Source organism: Salmo trutta, chromosome 37 (genome assembly GCF_901001165.1).
Source record: "Salmo trutta chromosome 37, fSalTru1.1, whole genome shotgun sequence".
Lineage (NCBI taxonomy): Eukaryota > Metazoa > Chordata > Actinopteri > Salmoniformes > Salmonidae > Salmo > Salmo trutta.
Genome location: NC_042993.1, coordinates 33,873,914 through 33,898,921, shown reverse-complemented (window position 1 = coordinate 33,898,921; position 25,008 = coordinate 33,873,914). Strand labels below are relative to the sequence as shown.

General features: G+C 40.7%; 1 protein-coding gene across 8 annotated transcripts in view; it reads right to left on the bottom strand.

Annotated features, from left to right (window-relative positions):
• Window positions 1-15,331: 15,331 nt before the first annotated feature.
• Window positions 15,332-25,008, bottom strand: part of LOC115177441 (glucocorticoid modulatory element-binding protein 1) — a 31,448-nt gene continuing 21,771 nt past the window's right edge. For 5 of the 8 annotated variants that reach the window (XM_029738208.1, XM_029738211.1, XM_029738210.1 and 2 more), the window contains 9 exons: window positions 20,827-20,968; window positions 20,386-20,444; window positions 20,019-20,140; window positions 19,669-19,772; window positions 18,868-19,016; window positions 18,191-18,334; window positions 17,719-17,856; window positions 17,102-17,224; window positions 15,332-16,413 (listed from right to left, as the gene is read on the bottom strand). In XM_029738208.1, the coding sequence (XP_029594068.1) occupies window positions 15,878-16,413; window positions 17,102-17,224; window positions 17,719-17,856; window positions 18,191-18,334; window positions 18,868-19,016; window positions 19,669-19,772; window positions 20,019-20,140; window positions 20,386-20,444; window positions 20,827-20,951 (1,500 nt within the window). In that variant the 5' untranslated portion in view covers window positions 20,952-20,968 and the 3' untranslated portion in view covers window positions 15,332-15,877. Of the gene's footprint in view, window positions 16,414-17,101; window positions 17,225-17,718; window positions 17,857-18,190; window positions 18,335-18,867; window positions 19,017-19,668; window positions 19,773-20,018; window positions 20,141-20,385; window positions 20,445-20,826; window positions 20,969-23,791; window positions 23,976-25,008 lie in introns of those variants that run through there. The other 3 variants (XM_029738203.1, XM_029738204.1, XM_029738206.1) reach the window with 3 other exon arrangements.

Genomic DNA, 25,008 nt, shown 5'->3' with positions numbered 1-25,008 from the left:
GGCCCGGTTACATACGAGCATGCAGACGAGGCGGTTGAGGACCTGAAGTCGAGGGGCATCCCAGTGGAGCATACCGCCAGGAGAAAGGCGACATCACCAGCGGAAAGACTCGAGCAGGCTATCCCATGGATCGTTGTCGAAAAGCAGAGTCATGGAGAAAGAGGGAAACCACCTCGGCGAGAGGACGTTCACATCCGAGAGAGACTCAGGCATTTCCAATGGGAAGATGGAAGACACTGAATCGGATTTAACATAATTAATAGGTACCGTGAGCTGTTAAGACTTTGGGTTGTTACGGTTGACATTGCAATAGGTAAAATATCTCCCCTATTTTCCCCCAATGGTGAGTAGCCAAAAGTATGTGTTCTTTAGGAACACACTAAGTAGCGTCACGTTAATAACATATATATTAGCTAAGGATTAATGACACATTGGCAATGGGGTGACAGAAGGGCATATCAAGGGGAAGATTCATGATATGCACGCATGACCGATATAGTTTTCACTTTGTCACATCGTCTACAGAAGGTGGCACCTCTCCCCGGTCGGGCGGTGCTCGGCGGTCGTCGTCGCCGGCCTACTAGCTGCCACCGATCTATGTTTCTGTGTCCTTTTGGTTGTCTGTCTAGGTCCGCACCTGTTCTGTGTTAGTTAATTAGTGGGGTATTTAGTTTGCCTGTTTTGTTTGGGGATTTGTGCGGGATTATTTTTGTCATTCCTTTTGAGCGAAGGGGTATTGTTTAGCCTCTACGCTGTGCTTTCTTAGGCATTAGGGTTGCCGGGCTGCGTCCCGTTCCGCTGTATTAGGAGCTGTTCTCCTACTTGTGTGTGCGTGTGCGCCCTGCCTTGTTGCGGCATTTTTGTATATATATTAAAACGTGTGGTTCACGGACCTCAGTCTCCTGCGCCTGACTTCACCCCTCCTGCTATCCAAGTGTAACGTGACACACTTATAATTAACCGATGTGTATAAGCGACGAAATAGGCGCCCTTATTATTTTCGGTTCCAACAGGTCTTGTTTGTGACTACATCACGCATTTTCATATCTGAGCGAGGAGCCACTGCAGACAGGCTCATCCCATCAAACCCCAGAGGCAAGAGACAGTCCTCTGACATGGGAGTCCAAATACCAAAGTATTTTCCCACTTTGGTTTACTTTATTATCGTTCTTGATTTTTCGTTCATTTTTAGGCTCATTATAAGCAGGCAGATATGGTGCACAGGTTTCTTTATTCATATCGATGCATCATCGGGAATTTAAGGTCATAAGTCTCAATGGAAACGGACTGGGGAGTGCCATCAAGAGAAGTAAGGTAATAGCAAAGATGAAACGGGAGAAAGTTGACATACTATTCTGTCAGGAAACTCACTTATCCACACCTGAACACGAGAAACTCAAGAAAATGGGATATAGGAATACTTTTTTTTCTTCTTACAAAATGGGTAGAAGGGGAGTTGCAGTCTTGATCCCAAATTCAGTTCATTTTGAGTTTATGTCAGAAATAAAAGACAAGGAGGGTAGATTTATACTTGTTAAATGTAAACTGGATAACAAGGAAGTTACATTATTTAATATATACGCACCCCCAGGGAGTGACATGGTCTTCTACGGGAAGGTGTTTGATTTAATTGCCACAGAAACCTCTGGCAGTCTTATCTACGGAGGGGATTTTAACACGATTTTAAACTCAAAATTGGACAGCACAAATCAAAATAGGAAAATGGGTCTAGTTGCTAAAAAGATAAATAGGATATTGCAGGATCTAGGACTGCTCAATGTATGGCGTGACACCCACAAGACCGATAAGGCATATACTTTTTACTCAGCCCGCCATACTGAACACTCCAGGTTAGACTACTTTTTCATGTACAATGCAGATAGACACAGGCTTAAGGATTGTAGGATCGGGCAGAGCGACTTATCAGATCATAATGGAGTTTACCTTACTCTACACCTTGATAGCAAACCAATAAATACTATATGGAGACTTAATACAAGCATGCTGAATGATCCAGCATTCAAGGAATCAATAAAGACAGAATTGAACATCTATCTGGAGAATAATGATAACGGGGAAGTATCTCCTGCTACATTGTGGGATGCAGCTAAGGCGGTTATTAGAGGAAAGATCATAGCCACATCATCTCTCAAGAAAAAGATTAAAGCACAGAAACTGCTGAAATTACAGGAAACACTAAGAAACTTAGAACGATCTCATAGTCAATACAAAGATCCTCTTATATTATGAGAGATTCAAAAGGTAAAACAGGAAATTGACCAGATTTATAGAGAAGAAGTAGAGAAAAAGCTCAGGTTCCTGAATGATATTATGAAGCAGGCTCAAAGGCAACCAAATTACTAGCATGGAGACTCAGGAAATAACAAGCACAGAATACCATTTTCAAAATAAAAGACCCCAAAACAAAGAAGATCCCATGCAAATTAGATGAAATACAGAATGCATTTGAATCATATTACACAAATCTGTACAAGCAACCAGAGACGGCATACGCACAGACAATAGAACATTTTTTGAACTCACTTGATCTCCCCTCAATTGGGACAGAGCAAAATGATAGACTAACTTTAGAAATATCCACCGGAGAAATTAATAAAGCAATATCTCAACTTAAAGTAAACAAGTCTCCAGGAACTGATGAATTCCCTTCAGAATGGTTCAAGACCTTCAGAGAACAAGTAACATCTCTACTTAAGGCCTGTTTTAACTGGACTCTGCGGGAGGGGGGTCTCGCACCATCATGGAGAGAGGCCATCATATCTGTAATCCCAAAAGAGGGTAAAGATAAGAAGGAATGCAGTTCATATAGACCTATCGCAATTCTTAACACAGATTATAAACTATATGCATCAATAATAGCCAAAAGAATGGAGAACATAATCCCAGAATTGATTGATGGAGATCAAACTGGTTTCATACAAAATAGGCAAACACAGGACAATATAAGGAGAACACTACATGTCATGGACCACATTACTCAGAATAAGACAAGTGCAGTATTTATCAGTCTAGATGCAGAAAAAGCATTTGATTCAGTGGGATGGGATTACCTATTCCAAATTATGGAAAGATTTGGTTTCAACAAAGAAGTGATACAGTGCATCAAAACACTGTATTCATGTCCGACCGCTAGAATAAAGATAAATGTACATTTGTCACGAACGATAAAATTAGAGCGAGGGGCAAGACAAGGCTGTAATCTTTCACCCAAGCTCTTCTCCTTGTACCTCAAACCATTAGCACAGGCAATAAGACAGGACCCAACCTTAGAGGGAATAACAATAAGAGTCAGTGAACATAAGATATGCATGTATGCTGATGACATTCTGTTATTCCTTAAAGACCCAGGCTCAAGTGTACCTAGATTGATGGATGTTTTACAAACATTTGGAACATATTCAGGGTATGTGCTTAACTTTCACAAGACCCAAGTCCTAGTATATAATTATACCCCACAGGAAGAGCTGATGAGTAGGTATAACTTCCACTGGATCTCTTCATCCATTAAATTACTTCGAGTATATCTACCAAAAGATACACCCACACTTTATTGCATGAATTACGATCACATCAACAAGAAAATATATGATGACCTAGACAGGTGGAATTCACTTCCCTTGGATCTTAGTAGTAGAATTAAAACAATCAAAATGAAAATCCTGCCGAGGTTACTTTATTTGTTCCAATCACTGCCCATAGAAATCCCACCTAAACAGTTTAGGGAATGGGATAAACGGATAACAAGGTTTATCTGGAACAGTAAGAGACCAAGAATTAGATATACAACATTACAATTACCAAAAAACTGTGGGGGTATGGCCTAACCAAACCTAAAAGATTATTTTGTGTCAGCCCAATTGAGACCTCTGGTGTGTTGGTGCAATTCAGAATACGAATCCAAATGGAAAGATATTGAGACTACTTGAGACAGAGATACCCATACAGTCAGTTTTGGGAAATAAGGGCATGGTAATAGAAATATCAATAGACAAAATCAGTGGATTAATTTGTCTCTGAAGACATGGTTTAGGGTAGTTAAACGAAATAATTTAGACAGAGAAATCAAACTGCTGAGTTGGCCTGCATACAACCCCAGCTTCATCCCTGCAACTCAGGACAGCAGATTTAAACAATGGACACAGAAAGGCATCACATCATTCTGTACAATTATAAGGAATGGGGACCTAGATAACTTCCAGGACCTAAGTAAAAAACATGGCTTGGATAAACAAGCTTTTTACAGATACAGAAGTTCAACACTATTTCTTAAGGGAGATAAAAGTGACTGACCCTCGAGCATCTCAAAAATGTATCAAAGTATTCACTAATGCATACAACTTGGGGAGTAACAAAAAAACTATTTCAAATCTCTACTTGGGTATTCAAACCTCAAAGAAACATTCTACAAACTATATTAAAAAGAAATGGGAGGAGGAACTTAACATTGAAAGAACTGATGAAACATGGTTGAACATATTAGAGACTCAACAAAGCTCCACCAACTCAAGGTCATGGAGAGAATTCTGTTGGAAGAATGTTATACGTTTCTTCATAGCACCTAAACTGAAATCAAAACAGACTGGCTCCCTACATGCTTGTTGGGTAGAATGCGGGTGGAATGTGGGTGGATATTGAGGGTGGATCACTCTCATATCTTTTGGACCTGCCCAGCAATTGAAACTTACTGGGGAGAAATAAGATCTAACATTGGAAAAATAATGGGATTTGACATAGAACAAACATTCATTTCTTTGTACTTGGGTGAAATACCTGGTAACTTACACAATAGAGAAAAGTACCTCTTGAAGGTCCTATTGGCAGCCAATAAAAAGGCTGTTACTGGGAAATGGCTACAAAAAGACCCTCCCACAGTGACACAATGGATAGACATTGTAAAAGAAATACACCACATGGAGCATATGACCTTTGATTTAAGAACACAAGAGGAGAGAGGTCAGGAATACTGGGAAAAAGGGGTTTCGTACTTGATAAAAGGTCTAATTCAAAGATGTCAATGTAACTAATATGATGGTATGACGTGCACTGTAGCTGCCAGATCTTTTTTGTTGTTCTTTTATTTTACTTTATTTGTACTTTCTTTGTGTTCCTACAATAAAAACAAAGTATAAACATGTTTTTTAAGTTCTTTCCTCACCATCTTAAATAAGCATGCCCCATTCAAAAAATGTAGAACTAAGAACCGATATAGCCCTTGGTGCGCTCCAGACTTGACTGCCCTTGACCAGCACAAAAATATCCTGTGGCTTACTGCATTAGCATTGAATAGCCCCCGCGATATGCAACTTTTCAGGGAAGTCAGGAACCAATATACACAGTCAGTTAGGAAAGCTAAGGCTAGCTTTTTCAAACAGAAATTTCCATCCTTTAGCATTAATTCCCAAAAGTTTTGGGACACCGTAAAGTCCATGGACAATAAGAGCAGCTCCTCCCAGCTGCCCACTGCAATGAGGCTAGGAAATACTGTCACCACCGATAAATCTACAATAATCGAGAATTTCAATAAGCATTTTTCTACAGCTGGCCATGCCTTCCACCTGGCTACCCCTAATGTCACGGGTGACGTAGGGATTGGACCAAAATACCAAAATGCAACGGGAGTGTGTATACTCATCTTCTTTTTAATTAGGCAGAAAGAAGGAAAACCAAAACAACACACATGTATACAAAACCACGACGATAAACAGTCCTGTAAGGCGTACAGCTATACAAGGAACAACTACCCACAAAATCCCATAGAAAAAACACCCCTCTTAAATAGGACCTTCAATTAGAAGCAACTAGGAGCAGCTGCCTCCAATTGAAGGTCAACCCAACAAACACCACATAGAAATAGACATACTAGAACTAACATAGAAATAGACGAACAAGAACATAACCCAACAAACCCCAAAACTCTCTAAACAAACACCCCTCTTAAATAAGAACATAGCCCAACAAACCCCAAAACACTCTAAACAAACACACCCCTGCCACGTCCTGACCAAACTACAATAACAAATAACCCCTTATACTGGTCAGGACATGACACCTACCCCGGCCAACAGCTCTGCAGCCCCCGCAGCAACTTGCCCAAGCCCCCCCCCCACTTCTCCTTCACCCAAATCCAGATAGCTGATGTTCTGAAAGAGCTGCAAAATCTGGATCTCTACAAATCAGCTGGGCTAGACAATCTGGACCCTCTCTTTCTAAAATGATCTGCCAAAATCGTTGCAACCCCTATTACTAGCCTGTTCAACCTCTCCTTCGTATCGTTTGAGATCCCTAAAGACTGGAAAGCTGCCGTGGTCATCCCCCTCTTCAAAGGGGAGACACTCTAGACCCAAACTGTTACAGACCTTCGAAAGCCAAGTTAACAAACAGATCACTGACCATTTCGAATCCCACCGTATCTTCTCCACTATGCAATCTGGTTTCCGAGCTGGTCATGGGTGCACCTCAGCCACACTCAAGGTCCTAAACGATATCATAACCGCCATCGATGAAAGACAGTACTGTGCAGCTGTTTTCATCGACCTGGTCAAGGCTTTCGACTCTATCAATCATCGCATTCTTATCGGCATACTTAATTGCCTTGGTTTCTCAAATGACTGCCGTGCCTGGTTCACCAACTACTTCTCAGACAAAGTTCAGTGTGTAAAATCAGAGGGCCTGTTGTGCGGACCTCTGGCAGTCTCTATGGGGGTGCCACAGGGTTCAATTCTTGGGCCTACTCTTTTCTCTGTATATATCAATGATGTCACTCTTGCTGCTGGTGATTCTCTGATCCACCTCTACGCAGACGGCACCATTCTGTATACATCTGGCCCTTCCTTGGACACTGTGTTAACAAACCTCCAAACGAGCTTCAATGCCATACAACACTCCTCCCGTGGCCTCCAGCTGCTCTTAAACGCTAGTAAAACTAAATGCATGCTCTTCAAACGATTGCTGCCCGCACCTGCCCGCCCGCCTAGCATCACTACTCTGGACAGTTCTGACTTAGAATATGTGGACAACTACAAATACCTAGGTGTCTGGTTAGACTGAAAAACTCTCCTTCCAGACTCACATTAAGCATCTCCAATCCAAAATTAAATCTAGAATCGGCTCCCTCTCTAACTTTAAGCATTAGCTCAGAGCAGCTTACCGATCACTGTACCTGTACTCAGCCCATCTGTAAATAGCACACCCAACTACCTCATCCCCATATTGCTATTCATTTTTTTGCTCTTTTGCACCCCAGTATCTCTACTTGCACATCATCATCTGCACATCCATCACTCCAGTGTTAATGCTAAATTGTCATTATTTCGCCACTATGGCCTATTTATTGCCTTACCTCCCTAACCTTACTACATTTGCACACACTGTACATAGAGATTTTTCTATTGTGTTTTTGACTGTATGTTTGTTTATCCCGTGTGTAACTCTGTGTTGATGTTTTTGTCGCACTGCTTTGCTTTATCTTGGCCAGGTTGCAGTTGTGAATGAGAACTTGTTCTCAACTGGCCTACCTGGTTAAATAAAGGTGAAATAAAAAAAATATGAATCACTACAAAACATATTGTTTGACCTCTTATACACTATATTAGGCCCAGCCTTTGGAATTTTGGTTTTTCTAGATATGGCTATGATATTGTGATCACTACAACCGATGGATTTGGATACTGCTTTAAAGTAAATTATTAAAGATGTGATCAATACATGTTGATAATTTCATTCCTGGCTAGTTTGTAACTACCCTGGTAGGTTGGCTGATAACCTGAATCAGTTTGCAGCCTCTGGTTACAGTTTGAAGTTTTTTCTTCAGTGGGCAGCTTGATGAGAACCAGTCAATATTTAAAATCACCCAGAAAATATACTTTTCTGTTGATATCACATACATTATTAAGCATTCTCACATATTATCCAGATACTGACTATTAGAACTTGGTGGTATATAGCAGCTTCCCACCAGAATGGGCTTTAGGTGAGGCAGATGAACCTATAGCCATATTACTTTAACAGTATTTAACATGAGATCCTCTCTAAGCTTTACAGGAATGTGGTTCTGAATATAGACCGCAACACTGCCCCCATTGGCATTTCTGTATTTTCTGTAGATGTTATAACCATGTATTGCTACCACTGTATCATCAAATGTATTATCTAAGTGAGTTTCAGAGATAGGATATGAATCTCATCTGTTACTAGCAAGTTATGAACTTCATGAACCTTGTTTCTTAGGCTGCGTATGTTAATGTGGGCTTTTTTTAGCACTTTTCTGGGATGCTTGATTGTTTTTATTGCTTTACTGGGAAACTTATCATAAGTAGACATGCTCATGTTATTTATATTTGAGCTGATAGTTCTTAGTGATGAGCTTCGAGGGCACTATGGTGTTGAACGTTGAGCTGTAGTTAATGAACAGCATTCTCACATAGGTGTTCCTTTTTGTCCAGGTGAGAAAGGGCAGTGTGGGCTTTTTTTAGCACTTTTCTGGGATGCTTGATTGTTTTTATTGCTTTACTGGGAAACTTATCATAAGTAGACATGCTCATGTTATTTATATTTGAGCTGATAGTTCTTAGTGATGAGCTTCGAGGGCACTATGGTGTTGAACGTTGAGCTGTAGTTAATGAACAGCATTCTCACATAGGTGTTCCTTTTTGTCCAGGTGAGAAAGGGCAGTGTGGAGTGCTGTGGATCTGTTGGGGTGGTATGCAAATTGGAGTGGGTCCAGAGTGTCTAGGATGATATTGTTGATGTGAGCCATGACCAGCCTTTCAAAGCATGTCATTGTCACAGATGTGAGTGCTATGGGGTGATAGTCATTTAGACAGGTTACCTTAGCAATCTTGAGCACAGGGACTATGCTGGTCTGCTTGAAACATGTAGGTATTACATACTGAGTCAGGGAGAGGTTGAAAATGGCAGTGAAAATGTGACATGGATCTGATGTTGCATGTTCAAAGTATTTACAACACCACATGACATAAATTGTGTTTCAGTTTTCTAGCCGTTCTATGTGAAATTAGCAATGCAATTTCAACATATACATGACTGATCTAACAACTAGTTAGTCAAGTAAAGTTATTGTCTTTAAATTGAAGTTTTACCTTAATTTCAATGCTTGCAACGCTGGTTGGAATTATAAGAAACAGTAATGGTTGATTACTTTTGTAAATCCAAATGTGTTTCAAACATAGATTCAATGTCACAATACGTTGACAGATTACATTGAAACAACGTTGATTCAACCATTTTGTGCCCAGTGGGATACTAGAATGATCCAAGGTAGCATTAGAACAGAGTTTGAATGTCATTCAACACTGTGGCCCCAGAACGCCCAATTGGATCAAACCTCCATTTGCAGGCTGTTTCATCATTCATTTTGTTGCCCCGCCTGAACATTAGAGACGCTGGATTGGATTAAATAGGGGAAACAGACGCACACCCCTGCCGAGAGCGACGTCTCTGAGCCTGCAAGGAGAGCTCACGTCCCAGTCTCTAATGTAGTTAGCCGGGGATGGCAGATGAGCGATGGATTACTCTGCAAATGATTCAATTTGACCAAAGGAGCAAAGTGAATGTCAAGCTAGCATCTGGAATCACACCTGGGTGATGCAGGCAGCCATTTTGCACCTTAATAGTCCAACCACACCACAAATTGACTTAGCCACTTTGAAACCGGAGGGTAATTTGCCACACAGATGTGGGGGTTGGGATAATATGCTGCCTGAATCCAATACAAGGATAGGTGGACAGAGGTACACTGACAGTGTGGATGTGTTAAGTGGTCAACTAGACCAGCAGCTAAATTGTCAGTTTGACTCAGGTTCTCATGGATGCTTTCCTCAACCTAATAAAGGGACAGAGATCTGATATAAATGTTGAACAGAGCCTCTGTCATTGCCATATATTTAGATCAGAGAGATTCCACAGCAGCGGCAGGCGGTCACTTCAGCTGAGCCCTGATGAATAGGTTAGTGATTGGGGGTTGGATTCAAACCTACAGCACCTCTCAGATGGAATCAGGGAATCCAGACAGCTTCGTTCTCTGTGTAATATACAGTATGCTACGGGTTCCATTGGGAAACACTGAATTATGTTACATCAATGTCACAGGCTAAGCAGTCTCGATAACATCATGACATCAGACCTGTGTAGGTAATGTAGTGCGGCTCAAATTATCCATACATCCACACACTTTATTCAATTTTTTGTTTGCAGTCAGGAAAGGCTTACCGACTAGTGGCCAATGTGTTCTTAGTCAACTTACCTGGTAAAATAAGGGTAAAATAAAATAAATGAAATACTGCGACAACTAGGAAGAGCCAATAGAAAATAATCATCCTGGAGCCAATTGAAAGAGGGGGTTTGTTTTCCCTGAGAGGTTTGTAACTGATGGGCCTGAGAGATGAGAGCAACAGTGTGTGATTGTGTGGCGTTCCTACTTTTGGGGCGTTCCTGCATGTGGGCGTTGAACACCGCCCTCAAACATCCCATAGGTCCGTCTGAAAAAAGGTGTGACACACTCATATCTAAGGGTCCGTAGTAATTGACAAGTGACAAGCTATTCTTAGAGCTATGTGTGTACTTTTCAGGTTTGAAGGTAAGACCCAGGTGCAGACAGTGTCAAAGTAACAAAAGTTTATTAAATCGAACATGGGCAGGCTCAGGGTCAGGTCAGGCAGAGGTCGGTAATCCAGAGTATTGGGGAAAAGGTACAGGACGGCAGACAAGCTCAGGGTCAGGGCAGGCAGAGGTCGGTAATCCAGAGTAGTGGGGAAAAGGTACAGGACGGCAGACAAGCTCAGGGTCAGGGCAGGCAGAGGTCGGTAATCCAGAGTAGTGGGGAAAAGGTACAGGACGGCAGACAAGCTCAGGGTCAGGGCAGGCAGAGGTCGGTAATCCAGAGTAGTGGGGAAAAGGTACAGGACGGCAGACAAGCTCAGGGTCAGGGCAGGCAGAGGTCGGTAATCCAGAGTATTGGGGAAAAGGTACAGGACGGCAGACAAGCTCAGGGTCAGGGCAGGCAGAGGTCGGTAATCCAGAGTAGTGGGGAAAAGGTACAGGACGGCAGACAAGCTCAGGGTCAGGGCAGGCAGAGGTCGGTAATCCAGAGTAGTGAGGCAAAGGTACAGGACGGCAGGCAGGCTCAGGGCAGGCAGAAAGGTCAAAACCGGGAAAACTAGAGAACAGGAACTATAGACAAGACAGGAGCAAGGGGAAAACCGCTAGTAGGTTAGATGAATAAAACGAACTGGCAACAGACAAACAGAGAACACAGGAATAAATACAAAGGGGATCATGGGGAAGATGGGCGACACCTGGAGGGGGGTGGAGACAATCACAAAGACAGGTGAGACAGATCAGGGTGTGACAGTACTAGCTAGATCAGGGATGGACAAATTTTATTTTTATTTTTTGGGAACAGTCATGGTCTCAACTTACTGTTGTGAGTTAGAATAATATAATACACAATGTGCAATTTCAAAATTTGGTTGCGCATCATCAGTTTCCTCTTGTTATATCAGTCACTGATAGTCAATTAGCCCATGTCAGCTAACATTTTTTATATTACTAAATTAGTTTAGCGGCCAGCTATCTAAACTTGTTAGCAGGTCAAAATACCGGCCGGGGGGCAGTCATTTTGTTAGTCAGTCTCACTTCAATGTAACCCTTTCCTCCAGTCAAATTACCTAGTGGCCTAATGGGTGGAATGTTAATTAATAAACATAATTTTTTTTACGGTTTTGTTATATTTCAGTATTCTGTGATGTCTATAAAGTGTAATATTGGGATGCAAACTCAAAATGTAATACATTTCAACTCTATATCTGACATGTTACAGGTGTCTTAATTTCTTTGAGCCCATAACCATGTGTCTGAGGTGTATACTTTTGTTTCGAAGTAGATTTGTTTAAGTCCTCCAAGAAACACACTGTCACCCTGATTTAGCCCAATGTAGCAAATATTTCTCTCCGCCCTATTGAAAAAAATGTGTAGAATTGCAGGAAATGAGCTGTAAAACAGCAACATTCTCTCTACACTCCATGGCAAAATGTATAGAATTGCACAAAATTAACTCTAAAACCCCAAAATATATATATCTATGCTGTCAAGAGAGTGGCTACAAAATTGTTTTGCTCACAGTGTGGGGTGGGGGGGAGATGCAGGAACACCCACTTGCAAGAACACCCCAAATTGCAGGACGTCACTAGTTAACAGAGCCACAAAGTCATTAACCCCGCCTATTTCTACGATTTATCTTCGTTAAATCTTATTTTAAACCTAACCCTAACCTTAACCACACTGCTAACCTCATGCCGTAAATTAAGACAAAAAAGCGAATTTCTGTTGTCATACATTTTTACAACATAGAACATTTTATCTAGTGGAAACGCGAATTGCGGACAGCAAACACACCCTTCTCAATGAGAGGGGCCTGAGAGATGAGGTCTGCAGCTATAGTTTATTGGGATTCATTCGGCCCTTGAGCGAGAAGGGGGTAGCTGCAGCCCCATATGGCGATCAGAGTATGGGTGTGGGGCAAGGAGTGGGCGTTTCGAAAGCAAGCAGCTAATTAGTCATACCGCACCACCTAACCCTTTCTGCATTTAAACTAACCATTACCCGTGTTTTGTGTTTGCTTTTCATGTATAGTGTAATTGTTGTTTATTGATGTGTTCATTCAGGGTTCATCTGCGAAATAGACCGTGGTCTCAGCATGACTCCCTGCTTAAATAAAGGTTAAATAAAATACAATAAAACCCTTTCCTAACCTTATGCTAATTATCCTAACCTGCTACGTTAATTATCTTAACCTGCTACGATAAAAACATTGTTTTTTACATAAGCTGTGTACCATCTAGCCAAAACCTTTTGACACACCTACTCCTTTTTACACGCCCACTCCTTCCTTTCAACACACCCACATGCCCACTACTCCGGGGTGCACCTACCCATAGTTGCCTTGATGTAACTGGTTGAATCAACATGGTTTCCATGTAATTTCAACCAAAAACTTCAACGGAATTTCATAATTTTTTCACCCAACTTTGAACCTAAATCCAATGACATGGGGACATTTTTTGTTGAGTTCACATTGAATTCACGTTAGTTGACAACTCAACCAAATGTAAATAAAAACTAGAATTTGAACTGGTGTCTGTGCCCAGTGGAATATTTTCCCAAAGTTTTGTCCCAAAAAACAAACCAACAAAATTATGCAATTTCAATATTCCTCACTGAATCTGGAACTCTGCACCTTTTTTTGTAAAAGAAACCCATGGTAACTCCATACCGCTACCTCCGCTCTATAAGCCTCCAACCTCTGTGCCAACCCTACAATCACGGTATTACGATGTAAATGTAAAGCAATGACAGTGTGGGTTGTTGTCATCGGTCTTTCATTTTTCTACTGAATGAATTCACACATAGAGATCTCATATGCAATGGGTTTTTAATTAAACTTTTACATAACAAGTTTGTACAATTGTCATTATCAATCTTACTCAATGTAGTGCATTTACTCTCACAATTAAAGGTGCTATGAAGTTTCAATATATATATTTCTGCAATCGTTGTTAGGTAGATGATGTGGGAGGAAAGTGACAAACATTAAAAAAGTTTTGCTTAAAACTGTAGCAAACATGTTGGCAGGTTTAAAAAAGAATCACAAAATCATTAACTTTTTCCCCATATTTTTTCTCTTCTCATCTCCTCCACAACTTTAGGTGATGGGAGCGCATAGTGAAATATTGGCTCCATTTCCTGGGTATTTATAACAAAAGTGGGACAGTATCAGAAAACAGATGGTCTCATATCAATAAGAAAGGGATCTAAACAGTAACTGGAGCCACTAAAAAAGAGAAAACTATAACACTACAGACGCATCACTCGGTATGATAAATAATAACGCAAAATATTTTGTTATACATAATAATAACCCTGAAGAAGGCAATATGATGCCGAAACATTGGTGGTTTACCGAATACATTTCTGGGAGGCTTATACATGTTGTGTGAATATTTATTTTTATAGTATACAAAATAATAAAACATTAGATGTGTATGCATCAGAACCTATAACAACCAAAACATTTATCATGGAGCATTCCATTACTAACAAAAATGGACAACAAAGTTTTTAATTTGAACTTGTGCAAACTTCAGGAAGAAAAAAGATTTAAAGGAATAAGAGCGTCTGCTAAATGACTTAAATGTAAATGTAAATGAATATTCTAATGTTTGCACACAAAATCCTTTCGACAACTTTGGACTTGCTAGAGTACTGCCCAGTCTGTGCTGTCATTTTGATGCCAATATGTAATCAAATCTGAACTAAAGGAAAGAGGAACCATCTGCGCTATTATCATTTGGCCGTTTGTTCCATTCTGGGTTCTGCTATGATAATTCAGAACCCAGAGCAGAACAAACAGCCAAATGATAATAGCACAGATGGTTCCTATCTCCTGGTGTTCTTGAGAGGAACAGTGAGTTCTGCGTCTCAGAGTAGGAGTGCTGTTTAAGGATCAGGCCCCCCCTTTTATTCATTATGATTTAAAATACAAAACTGATCCAAGAGCAGCAATCATACGCTTTATGAATACAAGCTGTGATTTACAGGAGTTGATGAGAACTACTGAAGAGGTTGTGATAAAACCCTGTAGGGGAGAGTGGGGTAAGCTGAGCCAAAGGGGTAAGTTAGGCCACTCTTGTTTTTAGGAAACCATACAAAAAACATTTCTTATTTGACCAAATATTTAAGAAGAGCTCTGTGAAGAAAGAAACCACATGGAAAAAGTGGTAAGCAAGTTAGGTCCAAAAAATGTATTTATTGTGTTAGAGGTTTCATGATGCTTGTACTGTATCTAAACCAGTGTAGATCATTTTAAGATCGTTCTGTACATCAGTTGGGGGTCTCTATAAGCTTCAATATGAGGCCCTAAACCTAGCATGAAAGTGCATCCTTGTAGCTGTGTGGGGTAATATAGTCAAAATGTTTGCCATGGGGTGAAAGTTGAGCCAATGGCCTTAGGGTAAGATGAGCCAATGGCAAGTTGAGCAAATGTAAGTGTTTTCTTCTCATTATCGCTGGGATATGAGGTGACAACAGGGCCTAAGTTAAAAGTGTTTTAAAAAAGTACAAAGAGTTTATTAGGTTTTAAGCCAGTGTTAAATATGCTTTAAATTATTAAAACACAAAAAAGCGATTGTGATTGTGTTGATTTGTGTTTAGGAAATAAAGGTAGACAGTGTTTTAAAACAGTAGTGGGAATATTTAATTCAGTACAGAAATAGGCGGCTTAACTTACCTTGTCCCGCAAAACTGTAATTTTTACATAATTCTGATTATTTCCAGGGATACACAACATCCTGAAATAAATGTAGACATCTTTGTTAGAAAGAATACAATATTTCCCTTGACAGAGAAATGGCTCAACGTAGCCCACTCTCCCCTATCATTAAGTATATCAATGTCCTTGATTATGAAGACCATGGGTAATTAAAGTACTATGGGCCCTGCAGTAATAAACACCATGTGAAAAAGTACTGTACGTTAAAATTATGTTACACATATAGCCTAAAATCTGAAATGTCTGTGGGGAGTTACTCATGACATGACATGGCAAAGTTCACCTTCTTGCTCTCTTCCACACAGACACACAGTCACACACACACACTCTCTCGCTCGCTCACTCTATTCTCTTTCAACTGTATTCCTTATGGTTCTCTCTTCTCTCACATGGTTTTACGTTCTTTTAATGCCGTCTTCGTGCCAAAGACATGCTCTACATTATACAACCCTTCCTTGCTCCTCCTCCTCCCCCTCTTCCTCCATCTCTGATTGAGCCCCCACTGTTCCCAGCCTAGTGTGTCTGAATCCCTGGAGTGTCCAGTAGTACCTCCTGCTGCACAAGTACTATCCTCTCCTCCCCCAGCCTCTGGCTCTCCATGTCCCCAGAGTCCTGCTCCCTCTTCTGGGTTAGATGAAGCACCTGTAGAGGGGTCCCCACCGATGACTCTGTGGTTGTGTTGCGCACAGTCACCCTGGAGGCTGCATGGAGAGCCACAGACCTGGTGCTGCCTCTCTTTCCTGCAGAGGTGTTGCCAGTGGTGTAGTGGGTGAAGAGCTGGGAGCCGGTGGGGAGTTGGGCCAGTGTGGCCACAGGCAGGCCGGCCACATTGAGAGGCTGACCCACTGGGGATGTGGTGATTGGAGATAAGACGATGGACGATTGTGTGGTCTGGTTCTGAGGCTGGGTGGTGAAAGAGCTAGAGTGATGCAGCCGCGGGCACTTTGAGAGGGTGGCCTTGGAGAAGCTGCCCATGTAGAGGTGACCAGGGCTGGGTGGGGGCTCATCCTGCCTCGGCTTCCTCTGGTCCTGCAACTGGTCCTCCAGCACTGAGGAAGGACACATGGTTGTACTGGTATAACATCGGGCAATGAACAGTGTGTGGTATCCCAGGAGGTCTACCCCGGGGGGTGATAATAGAGGGGAGGTACGTGATGCGACGTTTGGCACTGTGGCACACCACCAGAGAGAACCGGGAGAGACCGACACAGCGCCAAAGCTGAGAAGAAGGACCGAGCCAAACCTACGTGATTTTCTTTGTTATGTTTATTTTATGGCCTAGTAAAGTTGTGTTTGCTGACTAAAACCTCACTGTCTCTGTGTTAATCTCTGCGCACTCAACCCAACACCCCACGGTTAACCACAAGTGAAATAAGGAAACCTAACATAGTAATAGTCTGTATACATATCAGGTAAGCAAAAATAACTTAAGCAATGGTGTTACTTTTAGTGCAGGGATCCAAACCTATATATTGTAAGTACAATATAAATGGTGTTGTGCAATCTAGAATCCCATAGGAGAACCCTTTGAAGACCCCCTTTTGGTTCCAGGTAGAACCCATTACAGAAGGTTCTACATGGAACCCAAAATAGTTGTACCTGGAACCGAAAAGGGTTCTACCTGGAACCGAAAAGGGTTCTCCAATGGGGACAGCCGAAGAACCCTTTTTGAACCCTTTTTTCCAAGAGTGTATGTTTTCTCATTCCAAGCTCACATCCAAGCTTACATTCTCTCACCATTAAGAGCATTGTGGACCTGCTGCTGGTTGTCATCAGTCTCACTGCGTCTCAGGTCCAGAACCCTCCTCACTGAGTCCAGCAGCCCAAACATCTCAGAAAGGGAGTTCAGCACAACAGCATCTGACACAACAAAACACATTACAGTAACAACAAATAGACAGGCAATTCAAATAAATCAGTCCAACAAATTAACCAATCCCCAATTATACTTTTTTTCTACGAAACTCTTGCCAATCCACCTCCCTCTATATAAACCTGCTAAATACACTGAGTACAGGTGCTCAACAGTTTCCCGTGTGTACCAAGAATGGTCCACCACCCAAAGGACATCCAGCCAACTTGACACAACTGTGAGAAGCATTGGCGTCAACATGGGCCAGCATCCCTGTGGAACGCTTTCGACACCTTATAGAGTGCATTCCCCGACAAATTGAGGCTGTTCTGATGGCAAAAGGGAGGGTGCAACTCAATATTAGGAAGGTGTTCTTAATGATTTGTACACTCAGTGTACATGTTACCCACAGAACATTACATTTTATTACTCTCTGATATTTCATACATGTATGTATTATGTAAGTATTTGTGGGAACCTGTCACAGAGTGTGTAAGCTCACCGGCTTCTTGCAAAATGGCCTTCTCACTGCGGACCTCCACTCCTCTCAACATGGCCACCAGTTCTGTGCGGAAACTGGATAACACCTCCCCCATCAGGCCAACGTCTGCTATGCCTCTCCAAAAGCTTAGACTGCCATCTAGAGAAAGGCAAGAGACGTGGCATGATTAGGAAAGTGGAATGGTGTTGGGGGAATGTGTGTGTGTATGTCAAGACGTCAGATGTGACCAGGATGCCTTTTTAGTCATCAAAGTGACTTTCCTTAGTACTGTAAGTCCCTAAGAAACACGTGTGTGTGTGAGTGTGTGTGTGAGTGTGTGTGTGTGCATGTGTGAGTGCGTGCCACCATGCGTGCGTTAGTGTGTGTGTTTATACAGTCTGTGTGTGTGAACGTGTGTGCGTAAGCGCGTGCCTGTTTGTGTGTGTTTACATTAAGCTAACTATCAATGTATCCCTGTTGTTGCTATACTGACCAGGGATGATATCACCCCTTTTCCTCTTGACATGTCCATTGGCTGTGCTGGTGATGGGAGGAGCTGGCCCAGGGCTCCACTCCACTGTAGTGTAGGCCTTCTCCTCTAGCCCCTCATCTGACACTGCAGCATGGCCTCCATCTACTATACACAGAGAGCCACCAACACACATCAAATCACTCCTCCAACATCTCATGTCATCACTCATATCACTAGCTCAAATTCTGATTCAGTTCTGTTGTAGACATTTGGTTGTAAGCAGTGGTAACAACTGTGTGACTCTGCAAGTGCCTTCACAGCACAGGGTTTTCAATCCAAGTTCTATGCGCTGCTGAGGAGAACTTGAGGCCCCTAAATGTAATTGTTTTCCTACTTCTAGATTCCAGTCACTGCCCTGTGCAGTGATAAAATAGGTGCCACACCAAAGACTGCTGAGGGCAATTATTCATTGATGTTTTGATGTAGTCCATTTCAAAATATGAGTGGTGCAGTTTATGAAGGTGAAGTGTAGTTTGTGCAGGGGTCAAAACAGCAGTTAAAAAAATGGCAGCAGCCACGGGATATGAGAGAGTAAATGTGTACATAGTAAATGTGTACTGTAGTTGGGTAAGCCCTCGGCTGATAGACAGACTGGGCAGTGTGTAGTCAGCCATTGGCTGATTGGCTGATAGGCTCACTTGGCAGAGGGGAAGGGGGGGGCTGCATGGCGCTGCCCGGAAGGAAGCGGGTGCTGTTGATCAACACGTCAAACTTGGTGCTGCGGCAGGTGTTGGTGCACACTGTGTCATGCTGGTAGAAGTCAATCTGACCTGAGTCCATCATTTTCCTGCATAGAGGACATAAGAGAAGATTTGGGAGAAGGAGACTGGTTTAGTATATTTATTTTATGATTAGTTATATAATAATAAACACTTTTATCACTATATCTAATCCAGTCTGAAAATAGCTACTTCTAGTTGCGGCAATATGTGTATTTCACAGTGAAATGTTTACAAGTGGTTTATGAATTCAATGTTTTATCAAAGCTTTGCTTGTAACAAAAGCTTCTGGTCTGATATGTAGAGATGAAGGCAGCAGACTAAACCACAGATGGACAGAGAACAAGTGCAAACACGAAGATGGGGTGTGAAATGCATCACTCAGCAATTTGACAGCGTGATATGTGATCCTACCACCACAAGAACGCTGCTTACTAACTGCTAGTGGAATGTATGGGGCAAAAAAACTCCAGGTAACCCAATGCAGGCAAAACAAGAAGATCCCAGACACATAATGACCCCAAACTGCACTTGTCTTTTTCCTAGCACTGATTCTGCTTATAGATGCTTTATTTAATAAAGTTTTTACTTGTGATATGTGGTTGTCTTAGCTTCTTTAGTTGTATGCACTGACTGTAAGTATCTATGGATAAGAGCGTCTGCTAAATGACCAAAATGTAAATGTAAACCCTGCCCTACACCCAGTATGACGCAGCCTACCTGAGCATCACCCCTCCCAGTCGGATGGCCCTCTTCCAGTCCTTCAGTGTGGCTTTCCCTGCCATGTGAACAAACTGCTTGGGGCTGATCAGCTGGTCATTGAACTGCAGGGAGGAGAAAAAGCAACACAGAGAATCACAGGCACAGAAAGAGTTAAATAATAATAAAAAAATCTCACATGCTTTCATATCAACAATGCAAAACGATCTATGAACACAAACACACAAACACACAAACCCCCCCCCCCCCCACACACAAAAACAGCACACACACAGGTACACACATGTACACGCCAGCGTGTTTCTTAGTGACACACAGTACTGATGAACAAGTTACTTGATGACTGGTACCTTGACACATCTGACGTTGATGCCAGGACAGACAAACTTCTTAAACAGGAGGACTGCTTTGCTTTCGCCACAGGTGATGGGGTATCCATACTCAACCTCCTCACCCTCCGCAAGATTGTCTTCTAGCATCCATAATGGTAAAATACAATATAAACACACAGTATATAACATACACAATATCACAAGCAAGCATCCGTACATCAAAAACACAACAAAACAAAATAATACGAATGATATATCCAGTTTAAAAAAATTACTAGATGATGTATACAATACACATCTAATCTCCACATTGAATGTAGTAATGAATTAAAATATTGGTCATACAAATAAGCAATAAGAAACAAAGCGTCTTGTGGAATCTTACCATGATGTGTCTCTATGGCTAGGACAGTAGAGCCAGTGTCAGCGTTGTCCTCATTTGCCCTGTAGGAGGCAACAAAGTCCACTATTTCATGCAATATTCACCACTCCCACTGAGGCAGCTGTTACAATGTACAGTATATAAGAGAACCTGCTATCAGAATTCAACACTTCAACGACAGTTTTATCTTATTCTTGATCTTATAACTGACAACTTGGATGTCTAGAAAAGCACACTTTGTACACTTAAAAAAAAAACGTTTTTTTGTTATATTTGTAATTTCTTAGTGTAATTACATCACGCAGTAATGATAAATTAAATTAGTTACTAATTGCAAATAGAATTTAGAGACTTTTGCGTTTTGTCCAAATGGTAACTCAAACCCTCCACCCTGTTGTGTCCAGTGCCCCCTCTTTGAATTGCAGCTGTGGTTTAAAGTCTTACCCCTGTATGATGGGCTGCAGATCGAGGATGACCTGAGTCTTGCGGCTCTCACAGTGCTCCCCTTCCTCCTCCTCCTTCACCATCACTATGTTCCTTGAGGACACTGTGATCTCAGCACTTGCCATGACCACTCCCTGGACTGCTGTAGGGACAGGCATATTTATTTATATATTATATTTATACCTTTATTTAACCAGGCAAGTCAGTTCAGAACAAATTCTTATTTACAATGACAGCCTAGGAACAGTGGGTTAACTGCCTTGTTCAGGAGCAGAACGACAGATTTTTACCTTTTCAGTTTGGGGATTCGATCTAGCAACCTTTCGGTTCCCGGCCCAACGCTCTAACGACTAGGCTACCTGCCACCCCATGCCCGCATTCACACACACGCACACACACACACACACACATACACGCACACGCATGCACACACACACATGCACACACACACACACACTGATGCTTTTCAGCATACTGTATAGAGGCCCATGTTACGCTAGTCCTAAATATTATTGTAGGTCCTGACATGCAATAGTAGCTATTGAGAATAGATCCATATTGAATTTATGGCACAAATGGTTCTGACTGGGCTTTCTTCTCATGTAATCAAATAATTTATCATCTGACAAAAAGTATTTTGCGTGAAGGTTATGAGCCATTACTAGTATGGGTTACCCCCATTAAAAAAATATATAAATAGGGGTTAACAAAAACAGACTGATAGGCTTCAACAAGTTGAATTGTTCTTTCCCTAACTTTGGAATGGTTTGTAAGAAGAAATAGAGAAAACAACATTACCACTTAATTGCATGTGGTGCTAAAATCCTGCATTCTAGGTAGCTACATAAGTAGCAGACAGTGTAGTCTCTCATTGGTTATTCTGGGTGCTGAGATTACCTACTGTACTAACCAGGGTTGGGTAGGTTACATTTTAAATCTAATCCGTTAACAGTTACTAGTAGACCTGTCCAAAATTGTAATCAGTAACGTAACGTTTGGATTACCCAACCTCAGTAATGTAATCTGATTACGTTCCGTTACTTTTGGATGTATGTTACCAATTGAACTACATCTATTGCAGGGTAAATAAATGTTAGTTTACATAGCTGGCCATACATGGATGTAAAATTTTACTTTATGGGTTGGTTATGTAGGATTCTTCTAACCCCTCGCTTTTTACTACATATAATAATACGATTAAATTCTATCTTTACATTAATATAATTTATAAATCCAGAAATGGATGTAGCAACTACAGACTGCCCATTTAGGTCTATTCAAAAGTGTATGAGTTTGATCATGTGTCCATTAGACCAATGGATCTTCTTTTCTTTTTTTTTAAATCAGCATGAATTAGATTGAACAATAAAAACCCCACTTTTATTCCACAGGCTGGGATCTGCACTATGCAGCTGTTGCAAGAGCGCATTTTTCATTGGCTATCCACTGGTTTCAAAAACAATGCTTTACAGGCAGCTTAAACTTCTTGAATTCAACCATTTTTCGGTTCAATTACACATTTAGATTTGTGAACAGCCGTCCACAACAACCACAATCCATAAAGCGCAAATGGCTAAATGAGAGAGCAGCAGTGTGATTCACATCAATGCGCCATGTAGATATCAATAATAAGTGATATCCGTATCACCGTAGACGACACCACTGCTGTCATCCTTACCTCCAAGCGTTTATTCAAATTGAATAATCTTTGGATGCCGACAGCAGTAGCACCAATGCAAGACATATCTTGGACTGTAGCCTACCAAAGCCTGTTCCTGCTCTTTTCCCGCGATCCATCAAACACATTTGGTGTGTCATCATAGTGGTCTCTGATCTGTGGTCAGACTCGCTCAGTTGGAACAAACTTAAATTTGTGCCTTTTTTCAATGCTGATTTGAATGTCATTGAGAAAACAAAGAAGAGTGAAATATATTTTTTCGCAAACATCCTTTCTGAATTTAAAAGTAATACTCAAAATAATCATCTAGTTTTTAAAAAATATATGTAATCTGATTACAATATTTCTAGCTGGTAAACATAACCCTGGTAGTAACAATGTAAGTACACACACTGTACATAAAAGTAGCCCATATTACAGTGAACAAAAATATAAACGCAACATCTAAAGTGTTAGTTCCATGTTTCATGAGCTGAAATAAAAGATCCCAGAAATGTTCCATATGCACAAAAAGTGTATTTCTCTCAAATTTTGTGCACAAATTTGTTTACATTCCTGTTAGTGAGTATTTCTTGTTTGCCAAGATAATCCATCCAACTGCAGGTGTGGCATATCAAGAAGCTGATTAAACAGCATGATCATTACACAGGTGCACCTTGTAAGGCCAAATTCAATGTTTCATCAAATATATACAGTACCAGTCAAAGGTTTGGACACACCTACTCATTCAAGGGTTTTTCTTTATTTTTACTATATTATACACTGTAGAATAATAGTGTCTTCAAAACTATGAAATAACACATCATTTAGTAACCGAAAAAATGTTAAACAAATCAGAATATATTTTACATTTCAGATTCTTCAAAGTAGCCACCCTGTGCCTTGATGACAGAATGCATTTCAATTAACGGGTGGCTACTTTGAAGAATATAAAATATTATTTGTTTAAAACAATGTTGGTTACTACATGATTCCATATGTGTTATTTCATAGTTTTGATGTCTTCACTATTATTCTACAATGTATAAAATAGTAAAAATAAAGAAAAACCCTTGAATGAGTAGGTGTGTTCAAACTTTTGGCAGGTACTGTATATATTTGATGAAACATAGAATTTGGCCTTACCAATATTAGCCCATAGACATGCATTGAATAACAGATTCATACATGGAAAAACAGATAGTCAAAAATGTAATCAAAAGGAAGTATGTTTTCAAGTGTCTGTTCTATATCGAAATTCTAAGAAAGCTTAGGATAAAAATCAAATACATTTTACCGTGGTATTACCTGTATACCTTTGATGTGGAAATGCCCTATTCACTTCCATAACTTTTTCGGCCCGGTAACAGGTTACCTTCCTACGCGTACCGTGACACTCGTAGAGCAAAACATCATCGTGAGAGTAATCTTTCTATTGAGGGGTTATGTTAATTTGTAGGACAAACCGTTTGGACACTACAGACGTTTTTGTTAGAAGACGGATTTTCGAGATGTCTCCTGGCCTGACAAACACCGCTGTAGCTCTGCCACCTTCCACCGCAAATGCAGAAAGTCGAAATCGGCATTTGAGACGCAGCCCATGTAAAACAACAGATATCTGTAGCTTAAACAGACAGATTTTGATGGCGATGTTTTATTTTATTTATTTATTATGCCTCGAGCAGAGCATAATATTTTACGGCTGAAGCATAGAAATGCACTATGCATAAATCTCTCCGCCATTTCCTGGTTGCTAAAATTCTAATAGTTTGCCTAATTTCAGTTTATATGACAAAACAAGCAAGGTTAGTGTAGAGAATCATTGTACCATCTAAACCACAGTGGAATATATTTTCCATAACCAAAAATATTGTATTTCAGCTGTTTGAAGCTGGTGTACAAAACCGACTCGAGACACAAAAAAGGGAAGCAAAGAAATACAACACATAGAACAGATCTACAGCTTCTTAGACTTGCATTCAACGACAATGACAGATCTACAGTATAAGCCACATTTCTATGTGAATTTGGTCTGGTCGCCCAACAAGTTACATATTGCAGCTTTAAATGCCATTATTGTGTATGCGATGTAAGTAGGATTGGAGTGATGCATTTTCAAAATGGTACAGTAAAATAGCTTCCAGTCCATAACATAGATAGGGGAGTAGTTGTTCTCTATTAATCCATTGAGTTTAACTGCCATTATTACGTATGCGATGTATGTGTATTTTCAAAATGGTACATATTTGAAACAGTATGTTAAACTTGAGTCTCCAATATGAGATATACTATATATCTTATGGAATATGAAATGAAACTAACTCAGTAATTGCAATGGCAATCTATTTGAATTAGCTCTTGAAATTAAATCATAACTATTCATATTTTTATTATAATATTAGACAATAGGTTATAATCATTATAAAAATCTAATCATGGCTTTATTATTCAGAATACGATTTTAATCCAATCTGTGCCTTTATAAAGTGCTTAGATGTTTCTTTTCTGCAATACTGTATTTCTGA